The 11,964-nt window shown below is 40.5% G+C and overlaps 1 protein-coding gene across 2 annotated transcripts; it reads right to left on the bottom strand.

The window, feature by feature from the left end:
- Positions 1–29: 29 nt before the first annotated feature.
- On the bottom strand, positions 30–10,909 carry LOC115112291 (ras-related protein Rab-27A-like). Of its 2 annotated transcripts, none has more exons than XM_029639256.2 (6): positions 10,711–10,909; positions 4,348–4,520; positions 3,678–3,763; positions 3,461–3,564; positions 3,206–3,329; positions 30–982 (listed from the first exon to the last, which is right to left on the bottom strand). In XM_029639256.2, exons 2-6 carry the CDS (start codon positions 4,498–4,500, stop codon positions 778–780), a joined length of 672 nt encoding a protein of 223 aa, XP_029495116.1. In that variant the 5' UTR covers positions 4,501–4,520; positions 10,711–10,909; the 3' UTR covers positions 30–777. The 2 variants fall into 2 exon arrangements, with proteins under 2 accessions (XP_029495116.1, XP_029495117.1); XM_029639257.2 differs by lacking the exon at positions 10,711–10,909 and adding an exon at positions 7,106–7,206.
- Positions 10,910–11,964: the final 1,055 nt, after the last annotated feature.

Raw genomic sequence — 11,964 nt, 5'->3', positions numbered from 1 at the left:
GGTAGCCAAGGTGACAACTGAGACAGAGCTTTAATAAATAATAAAATATATTTATTTTCTGGAATAAAGGATATGGTTAACATATTTGACAAAAGTGTTTGACAGAATACAGCAGATTTAATGCACATTGTGTAACAAAATCAGCATTGATTTACGTGGAACCTCAAACATTTCTGATAGACCCAAGATCCCAACATCGTGATAAAAAGAAAGACCCCAAATGACTCTGCTACTCAGATACTACAGAGCAGACCTATACAATAAATCACTCTATTCACTACAGATTGCATGTGCTCAGGACTTTTACATTGTACAAGAATAAATGGAAGTGCATTGTCACAAAAATATCCTGTGTCAAAAAGTTAAATGTAATAATACACAGGGAAGTGTTCTCAACTAATACAACTTTCAGTGGCTTCTCACAATTCTACTGGATCTTAGAAAGTAGTTACAATTACACTTTTATGTTTCACAATGTAAAATGCATATAATATTATCTGAAATGAAAACATAAAAGGCACTTAATTGACACGTGAATGGGAGAGGCACCACTCCAAATGGCAAAATCAAATTAACAAAACATAATAATGCTCTCGTACATTTGGCAGGGGTTAGTGGTTACTTTCAGCTTTGCACATCATAACCCCCCATCTTGACAAAACTTCCTATGACACCATTGATTTACAAATGTTACATGCCTTTCATCACATGCCATACAGCCCTACCAAAACATCACTGAAGGGAACTGAAGGTGTAACCACTATCTGTATGTGGACCCTAACAAGCACATTTGCCCTTCTCCTGGGTCTTGGGCTCTGTGATGTCTGTGTGACCACTGTGTCCGTTGGATCGCACGGTTCCATCAGGGATCCAGGACTTGTCCACACAGCGCTCCATCCTCTTCATGATGAGGTCCAGCAGGACATCCACAGCCTGGCTAACAAACTGCCCATTAGCTGCACTTGTCTCAAAGTAAGGGATTCTGCACAGAAAGGAGAGCAACACATAAGATCAACATTGACTGATACGTCTCTGAATGAGGCAAACTATCTACCTACAACCTGAATAAGTTTGGATCTAACTGAAAGCTTTACACTAAGACAGAATATAGTTCTCAGCAGTTGAAAAGAAATCAAGGCTGAATTTTTTTTATTGTTTGGGTGTCCTTTGTTTTTCATCATGAAACATGCACTTGTGCTATAGCAGTGGAAGATGCATCTTTGAAATAGTAGAGGATCATGGCTCTCTAAAAACCACATTGGATTTCAGACTGGTGGATCCATCGGTTCACATAACGTAAAAAAATATGAACACTAACTACCACGACAACTCAATATGATGTGCGTCTGGAAGAGAGACTTCAGACTCTTCTATTGCGTTAGGAGATTCAGATGGCCATATGTATAATATTCAGCAATAACATTATTAAATGGGCTATCTAAATCTGATTACCCATCCTAAAACTTTACATTTGTTGTCACTTAGATAATTTCCTCGCACAAGATGGCCATTCAGCTCACCATAACAGCTTTTGAACATAACATGATCATAACTCTAAGCACTGGGGGCTCTATTTTCGTCTGGCCTTAAGCTCGTGCAATTGTCAAAACGCACGCTCGTTTGCAATTTAGACCTGTTAAAGCCGTTGTTCTATTTTCAAACCCTAGTGCCAGGATTGGTAATTTACCTGTCGTATGAGCTCGCTTGCGATGAGCTGGGAGGGGTGGCAATATCCAAGTTGTGTCCTTAAAAACGTGCGCCAAAGTGGCAATTTCAGTATGCACTGGTGGAGATATTTAAGACCAACCAAATCAATCATTTTATTTACCTTTATTTAACTAGGCAAGTCAGTCAAGAACAAATTCTTATTTTCAATGACGGCCTAGGAACAGTGGGTTAACTGCCTGTTCAGGGGCAGAACGACAGATTTGTACCTTGTCAGCTCGGGGATTTGAACTTGCAACCTTTCAACCGAAAGTTCTAGTCCAACGTTCTAACCACTACGGCTACCCTGCCGCCCCCGGTTGGATACGGCATGGATTTTGACACCGGAAGCGCAGCCTATCCAGCAGTGACACCCATATGCACATGGAACAAGAGATATGTGCTTTTTTAGTGTTCCCCATATACTTTTTGTATTGATTTGCTGTTACTCTCAAAAAAGACACCCCCCCAAATGTATTTAAACGATTCAGTCCTATTATGCAGTATCAACGGTAGGCCTAGGCTGTATTTTTCTTATTGAGAATGTGCCTCACACAAACAATACCATTTAAGGCAGACAATTTTTTAAGTGTGATATCTAAAAGGCCTATACTGATTGAAGCCAATTATAACAATGTTGACTGTCAACACTCCAGACAGAGCAAACACTGGATGTTTTTTCCCCCCTGTTGTTATCACTTGTTACTGTAGCCTATGCTATTCAATAAACTCTATTATCAATCTACAATAGTCTAGGACAGAATATTCCATGCCCCCAGCCAAATTGGAGTTGATGACAATGCAAAGACCTTCAATAACCTACAGAACTTGCGACAAACACATGCAACATTGATTGGCCAGTGAGTGGTCAAGTCCTCTTCCCACCTACTTGTTTATTCATTTAAAAAAAGCCATTTCACGCCACCTCCAGCTGTGAAAATAGCAAAAATATTAAAATCAAATCAAATCAAATGTTATTTGTCACATACACATGGTTAGCAGATGTTAATGCGAGTGTAGCGAAATGCTTGTGCTTCTAGTTCCGACAATGCAGTGATAACCAACAAGTAATCTAACTAACAATTCCAAAACTACTGTCTTATACACAGTGTAAGGGGATAAGGAATATGTATTACTGACACACCCTTCGACCTACAGAGCTACCGCCAGAGCTTATATTTATTGCGTTAGGCTTGTTAAAAATAGAGCCCATAGTCTCTTACTGCATGGTGTTTGACCCCAAATATGGTGCATTTGTTAGTTTTAGTAAAAACACAGGTCAATATCTAATCCCTTTATAGTCATTAAATGTGTAATTTCAGGCCACAAGCAGGATACTTTATAGATGTGTGTAAATATTTGCCTTTCCAGAAGGACCAACCTAGCCTAACGTTTAGTATCGTTCAAGATTCCCTTGCACAGCCTTGAGTAAACACACATCAGCCACTGCCTTCTTGGCAAATGTTTCAGGGAGGGTTAGTCATAGGTAAGGGACACATACCCATACTTCTCTGCCAACTCACGGGCCTCATCTTCACGGACTGCCCTCTGCTCCTGCAGGTCACACTTGTTGCCACAGAGAACAACATCTGGATTCTCGCAGTAAGCATGCATCTGTAATTGACCTGAAAAAGAGAATAAGCCTGTCATCAGCCCACTAGTCGTGATTGAAAGATATTGGTTAAGACACTGCACATTTCTTTAGAAGTCAACATGAGATTGTACATGTAGATTCTGACAACCACAGAAGACTTACTCATCCAATTTCTGACATTAAGGAAACTCTGCTCATTGGTGAGGTCAAAGAGGAGGAGGAAGCCCATCGCATCTCGGAAGAAAGCTGTTGTCAAACTCCGAAACCTGACACAACACAAGAAAAAAAGACATTGTACAGAGTTTAATTCAGCTTGGAGAAAGTAAGTATTTGAAAGCTACCAACAACTACCTGGGAGATGAGTTTTGGATTGGCTTACCTCTCCTGCCCTGCCGTGTCCCACAGCTGAACATGAATCCTCTGTCCTCTGCCTGCTGCCCCTTCTGGACCATTTGATTTGTATACCTGTCAGACAGAGAGAGAGTTATTATACCCATATAAAGCAGTGTGAGGTCACTCTGGCTATGAGGCCCTAAAAATATACGTTCCTATTGGTCATCCTACATATACTATCTTGCAACCCAAAGTGAACCTAAATATTTAGATGGAAAATGTTTGCCCTGATAATCTCTACAATATACACAGCATGAGTGATTATGCTTAAATGACCCTGGTGTTTGGTTATGTGGTGTGAAGTGTTTATTTTCTAGGAGGGTGCTGCTGAACTCAAGTGATGTCATCTTTTCCTGGTCTGGGAGTTCCTCAGATTCCTAAAAAAAATAACAGAGTTCTACCGCTCTCTCTTTTACACTATGAGGAGTAATGCTTTTAAAGTTACTACTTACTTTCCATGGTCAACAGTAAACCTGCACTACAAAAACTTTCACATGGAATGGAATAATTGGCTATTTCAAATGTTAACTCTTTCAACAAAGCAGCATACTAATTAGTCATTACGGGTGGTAGGGGAGTACCTGTATGTGAATAATAAAATGAATGGTTCTCTCACACACGCGTGACAAATTGTTTGACTAGGTAAATCAACTTACCACTCGTTTTTCTCTGAAATCAATGCCCACTGTAGTGATGAATTTAGAGTTAAACTTTTTGTCTGTGTACTGGTACAGAAAGCTGGTTTTCCCCACTCCAGAATCACCAAGGGCTAGGAATTTGATGAGGTAATCATAGTCCCCATCAGACATAGTGAGTGCTTATTTCAGACCTGAAAACCAGACAACACCAAACATTGAAGAAAGCAATGTAAGAACTGTGCACAACCGAGACTGTAGATAATTTGTTAACTACACTACATACATACAAAAGTATGTGGATACAGCCATTTCAGCCACACCCTTTGCTGACAGGTGTATAAAATGGAGCACACAGCCATGCAATCTCCATAAACAAACATTGGCAGTAGAATGGCCTTACTGAAGAGCTCAGTGACTTTCAACATGAACCAGTCATAGGATGCCACCTTTCCAACAAGTCAGTTCGTCAAATTTCTGCCCTGCTAGAGCTGCCCGGTCAACTGTAAGTGCTGTAATTGTGAAGTGGAAACACCTAGGAGCAACAATGACTCAGCCGCGAAGTGGTAGGCCACACAAGCTCAAAGAACGGGACCTTAAAAACAGTCTGTCCTTGCAACACTCATTACCCAGTTCCAAACTGTCTCTGGAAGCAACGTCAGGAGCTTCATGAAATGGGTTTCCATGGCCGAGCAGCCACACACAAGCCTAAGATCACCATGCGCAATACCAAGCTTCAGCTGGAGTGGTGTACAGCTCATCGCCATTGGACTCTGGAGCAGTAGAAAACATGCTCTGGAGTGATGAATCAAGCTTCACCATCTGGCAGTCCATCGGACGAATACGGGTTTGGCGGATGCCAGGAGAACGCTACCTGCCCCAATGCATCGGTCCAATTGTAAACATTTGGTGGTGGAGGAATAATGGTCTGGGGTTGTTTTTCATGGTTTGGGCTATGCCCCTTAGTTCCAGTGAAGGGAAATCTTAACGCTACAGTTTACGATGACATTCTAGACGATTCTGTGGTTCCAACTTTGTGGCAACTGTTTGGGTAAGGCTCTTCCTGTTTGAGTATGACAATGCCCTCATGTATAAAGCGAGGTCCATACAGAAATGGTTTGTCAAGATCGTGTGTGGAAGAACTTGACTGGCCTGTACAGACCCATGACCTAAACCCCATCGAACACCTTTGGGATGAATTGGAACGCCGACTGAGCCAGGCCTAATTGCCCAACATCAGTGCCTGACCTCACTAATGCTCTGCTGGCTGAATGGAAGCAAGTCCCTGTAGCAATGTTCCAACATCTAGTGGAAAGCCTTCCCAGAAGAGTGGAGACTGTTATAACAGCAAAGGGGGGGTCAACTCCATATTAATGCCCATGATTTTGGTTCCCAGTGCCTTACGCTACCATGGTTGAGTGCCTGCGAAATAGTTGACCCGAGGACAAAAGTTTTAGAGCTATGTTGGAGACAGACACACCTCTCTGTCTTGAGAGTCTAGCCTATAGCTCTCATGGTCATGTAAGTATTCTGACATAGTAACATGAAACACAAATGTTTTATGCGAAATTAAACTACATTTGCCTCCACGCATGTTCAGTAAGGAAATACTCGAACTAGATCCTGCTATAACCCCATCTGCAGTGAACTTTAACCTGTTTGCTTGGTAAAAGTGGATAATCTCCTATTTGGGGCAACTGTTACAGATTGAAACTCTACACGAGAGGATTAATTGGGGTTAATTAGGCAAATAATTACGCAATTGATCAACGGCCTGTACAAATTCACAAGAAAAACAAGTTCTTCCATAGAGTTGACAAAATTTTGTTCAAATTGTATTGAGCGTTGTCTGGGCATCTGGAATTTTCACTGGCATGATTGGTCCTGGTCCATAAATAGTTTATGTAAATAAATCAGAATTAATCAATGTGTTTTTTATAGATACAAATATGTATTACACAAAGCTATAGTGCCATTCATTACTACAGAGTTATTATATCATAGCTAGAAAGTTGAGGCCTGTGAATGAGAAAGAATGTGGTGGACACAAGATGAGCTGAACACAGATATCCATCAAATTATATTCAAGAGAACAAGCTGGATGTGATTCCCACTGAAAGCAGTCCATCATATGACCAAGGTATGAAAAGGCATTTCACTCTGTCCAGCACTAAGACTCTCATCCTGAGCTAAATCAAGTTATGTGATGAACACACTGTGACTGGACTAGCGGCACCCCATCCTCAGCCTCTCTGAGCTGTTCCCCAGTGGGAAATGGAATAGGCAGGCTTACATTCTAAAGGCTTGTATATGGACCGACTTATTAGGTTCACCGCACAACTGCACAGTACTACCTGCACACACTAATCGATTGACCTCGTCAAGCAAAAGACACAGTCAACTGTGTTATTGTACAAGTAAATTATATGTCTCAAATCTCTTGGTCACCAGGCAGTTCATGCTGGTATAAGTGTACAGCATCTGACCAGCAGGGACACATTTACAGAGGCTTTCCCCAGAGAAACAGGCCCCTAGGCTTGCGGGCAGCCCTGCTCTTTCATAGGTTAGGCTCACTGAGGCGGCACCAGTCGCCCCCAATGGTAATCAGATTAACTGCCCAAGGTTCATGTGAAAGCAGGCTGCTACAGAGGATGCTAATCATGTAGGCCAAAGACTTAGAGTCCCTAGTGAAAGTCTACAGGCACCTTGCACTGTCTTCACAATTAGCTGCCTTAAAAAAAATTCTAAGAAGGAATAACAAATGTTTAAAACATCTTACCGGTCTCTAGAACCTACTCCACATTCTCAAAAGTGAAAGAAAAATTATAACTGTACCAACTCAATAAAAAACATGGGGACATTGTCATGGTAGCCAAGAAAATGGCCTGCCCAGCATTTTTATACATGATCCTAAGCATGATGGGATGTTAATTGCTTAATTATCTCAGGAACCACACCTGTGTGGAATCACCTGCTTTCAATAGTTTGCATCCCTTATTTACGCAAGTCTTTTCATTATTTTGGCAGTTACCTGTATGTTGCCATAAGAGTTGGGTAAAGTTGGCAGAATCTTATTCACAGCTGTAACGGCTGCCAAAGGGACTTCAGCCAAGCATTAACTCTGGTGCGTGAAGACATACACAATCAATACATACATCATTACAATTAGGAAAATGTTTAATCATTTGTATTTACTTTAAAAAACGTGGAAAAGATTGTATAGATCAGTAGGGGGGGGGGGAATCCAATTTAATTCCTTTAATTTTAAGGCTGCAAAATGTGAAGACTGTGCAAGGGGTGTGTAGACTTTCACAAGGCACTGTATCATTGAACTGCCTATCCTTCCCTAAGCTACAGCCTGTAGAGAATGAACAAGAACAGCCTAAATGACATATGTATCTAATTATGCTAAATTCATTTTTTACTGAAAAAAAAAATGAATAGTGGGATAACAAGTAGTAGGCTTGGTAAAATAGGTAGCATAGGACAAAGAAAGTAGTTTAAAAAGAAATGTCATGAGACTAATCTTATCACAGCTTCTACAAGGAAGCCTGGACAGCTGTGATTACATGTGTTGCAGATGAGTAGCAAAATAAGGTTGTTTGAGGAAGCCCACTATAGTGACTGCAGTATGACATATTTTAAGGTGTGAAATACAACCTTGCAAGTTAGACAGAGCATCTTGAGTAGGCTTCCTGCACTTACTTTTGAGTGAAATCACAGCTATGCACTGACTGGCTAGTTCTGCCGCACTTCCTGTCACTGATATCAGGTAAACATTCATTCAGAATCCCTACACATTTGTTCATGAATTTGTTCATGCATCACAAATTATGACTCACATCGTTGCCCCTGCCCATTTCTAAAACAGAAGATCCAAACTGAGCTCGTACACAAACAAGGATCAGCTAAAGTCCTCTTCCCAAAAGGTGTTTTTGTATGTTTACTTTCAAACCTAAACTTCAAGTGAAAGTGATTGAAAGAGGAGGCTTTAGGCAAAGCCCTGTTCTCTGGTGGTGTGAATTTCATACTAGTTGGAGGAAGGGAAACTCCGATTGTGCCAGCAAGTAGAACAAAGCCTTTCAGACATTCTCAGAGCAGTAGAGCTGAAGTACCCACCCTGGGCAGTTGGCCAACTATAATGGCGAACTCCTCAAAGAAGGAGGCGGATATGCAGATGACATGAACTTAAACTACACAAGATGAAGGGTGTTACAGCACCACAATACTACAGCACTCATCTCAGATATGTCTTGACAGAATGACTTGCCAATATGCATCTGAAATATCATCAGGTTTCATCATGTTCAGGGCTGGAAGCACTATTTTGTAACATTCTGAGTATGAATATGTTTTATATATCTGTAAATGAAGAGACATTATTCTGATGATGATGAGAAATGGTTAACAGATTATTATGGGCGGCGGGTATCCTAGTGGTTTAGAGCGTTGGTCCAGTAACTAAAGGTTGCTAGTTTGAAGACATTTAAGCCTTATTGTTCCAGGGGCGTTGGACAATGGTGACCCTGGCCATGACCCCACTCTCCAAGGGTGTCTCAGGTGGAGTTGGGATATTTAAAAACACACCTGTACATGTGTGAAATAGGACCAAAAATATTTGATTATGTTTGCGGTCATCATTAGAAACATTTCAGACAACACACACACACACGCAGGCGCAGACACACAGAAGAAGAAATCAATTGATTAGCTGACACAAACCTTAATGAAACATAAAACAACATCTAATAACCCCCAACTCAGTTGATCATCATGTGGTTGTCGTGACTGGTCATGTTTTACTCCATCAATGACCCTGTTTAATAACCATATCTCCCAGTTTGTTCACAAGCTCAATTGCTCAAATCTCAGATTAGACAGACGTCTATCTCTGAATAGCTGACAGATGTAAAGTTAACTAAAGACAATCTAAAAGTTAATTTAGAATAAATTGGTTTATCATGCCCAGAATGTGTTTAAACCTTGAGAAAATAAAAATGTATTAACACAAAGACATACACCTAATTAAAAACGTTTCCATTTTTAGTTTGGTCTGAGCTGATGTTTATAATGCATGGCATGTCTCCAGACAAAATGCCAGACTGGTATCCCTAAGATACCATACCAAGTTAGTGAGGTGGACACCTTGTGATGTTTCACCAGCCAAATGGGTGCAGGTTTATGGATAGATAAACCTAGATAAATGTAGCCAATACAAGGGTTGTAATTATGAGGTCTCATTACACTTGAACAGTTTCCCTCTACATTACTCCTTCCACTGGAACAAAGACTCAGGGAAAACTATTAAATACTGTAAGGTGTGCTACGTTCAACTCTGATCACGTCACCTTGTTTTTATATATTTTTATGAGAAAAACTATTTGCTAGTTCAAATTGGCATAGACCTGTGTAGGTTATATAAGCCTACTATACCAAATGGTATTGCGCTCTCAAACTGTGATCAAATAAATAATTCAATTGATACACAAGACACCGTAGAGAAAGCCACGTGTACCACCAGGAGATAAGTCTTACCGTTCTCACTGATGCCAGAATGCTTTGCTTATAAACCTTTCCTACAGTCAAGTTGCCTCATGGGTGGAATGTTATTCATATTTTTCATAATTAATAAACATTTTAAACAATTAACACCGAAATCCGATTGTTTCTATGTCAGACGGTTTTGTTATCAGTCTTTATATTTCAGTCTTCTGTGATGTATAGAAAGTATAATATTGGGAAGCAAACTCAACATATGAACTCTATAACGTTATCTGACATGGTACAAGTCTCTTATTTTTGAAAGCCCATAACCGTGTGTGTGAGGTGTACTAATTTGTTTTAAAGTAGATTTGTTTAAGACTACCAAGAAACACTGTGACCCTGATTTAGCCCACTGCAGTATAAGGTTCAAACTAATGTGATCAGGAAAATTTGACAGGAAAATGTTACTTCGATTCCCAATGAAAGTGTAGCATTCCTACCCTATTAAAAACCTGTTATGGCTGCGATCCCTGTACTTAAGTACAGGCTACACGTAGCCTATGCTGTGTTACAACGTAGGTGTATCCAATTTAAGAGTTCTCTTCAAGACAACTATAAAAGCGGACACATCGCATTGTGTAAAAACATACAACAAAATATAATTGCACTTTCAATAGCACTGGCTTCAAGTAGGCCTAGTAAAAGTGAGCAGGAAATAACTTCGTTTCACTGCAGCCTCAGCTCAGTGGAAATGCAGGTGGCCGTTATACGATAAAGTAACCCCGTCCTGAAAAAATGTAACATGTTGCATTTATAGCGGTCGATAGAAACAAGTCCGCTAAACAGCTCCATATGCCGAGACATTTTTACGCTAACTTTATTTCGAGAAATTCAACTTACCAGTGTATGTGCGTAACTTTCTTATTGGTGTTTCGTGTAGAAGCGCCCTCTCAAAAGCGATGACAATTGGTTGATTAACAACAACAAAAAACTCACTAAATTGGGTTTACAAAATCCTTTCGACCCATTTGTTGCATTAACCCTCTTCACAATCAATGTAACATCACTTCCTGTCCAGTTGCAGTGAGCCAGCCCCTCCCTCTCTCGCCAAACGGTAATAGACCTCAGTGGGAGTTCCGAACGGAAAACGACCCTTCCCGCGCAGGAGTATTCTTTTGGAACTACGCTTCGATCACACCCACAGGGTCATTGCATTTTGGTACACCAGAATTACATTATTTTCCAATGAAACGCTGCGTTTGCCTTGTAGCATTGCGTTGCAGAGACAGTTGCAGTGCATACATTGGATTTATCTAACGTATACGTCAAAGGCTTGACAGAAATTGTAGCAGAAAGTGAATGTTGAACTTTTGTTGCATACATATCCTGATGATGCTGCATACTATTTTGCGCAAAACACTGTCGGTGTGTTCTAAGCATTACTCCCCAACCCTGTGCGTCACTTCGAACACACCAACAGGTCATTGCCAAAGTAGTTTGCAGCATCATATGGATATGTATGCAACAAAAATTCAACATTCACCTTCTGCTACCATTTCTGTCAAGCCGTTTACACATACATTTTGACGCATATGTTGATAAATCCAATTTATGCACCACACCGAACGCACTGCAACTGCCTCTGCAACGCAGTGCTGCAAGGCAAACGCACCGTTTCATTTGAAAATAATGATGTAAATTCTGGTGTACCAAAATGCAATGAAGCTGTCTGTGTGACCGAAGCCTAACAAATGACAAGTAAATCCGTTACAAATTTAAGTTTGTTCCACCTGAGCGAATCTGACCACAAGTCAGAGACCACTATGATGACACACCAAATGTGTTTCATGTATCGCGGGAAAAGAGCAGGAATAGGTTTTTGTAGGCTAAAGTCCAAACTATGTCTTCCAAAGGTGCGACTGCTGTCGGAATTCAAAGATGATCCAATTTGAATAAACACTTGGAGGTAAGGATGACAGCAGTGGTGTAGTCTACGGCGATCACTTATTATTGATATCTACATAGCACATTGATGTGAATTACACTGCTGCTCTCTCATTTAGCTATTTGCGCCTTACATATTGTGGTTGTTGTGGATAGTTGTAAACAAATCTAAATGTGTATTTGAACCCAATAATGGTGGAATTCAAGAAG

The sequence above is a fragment of the Oncorhynchus nerka genome, linkage group LG27, assembly GCF_034236695.1.
Source record: "Oncorhynchus nerka isolate Pitt River linkage group LG27, Oner_Uvic_2.0, whole genome shotgun sequence".
NCBI classification, from domain to species: domain Eukaryota; kingdom Metazoa; phylum Chordata; class Actinopteri; order Salmoniformes; family Salmonidae; genus Oncorhynchus; species Oncorhynchus nerka.
The sequence above is the reverse complement of the archived record's forward strand: the minus strand, read 5'-3'. Positions and strand labels throughout refer to the sequence as shown.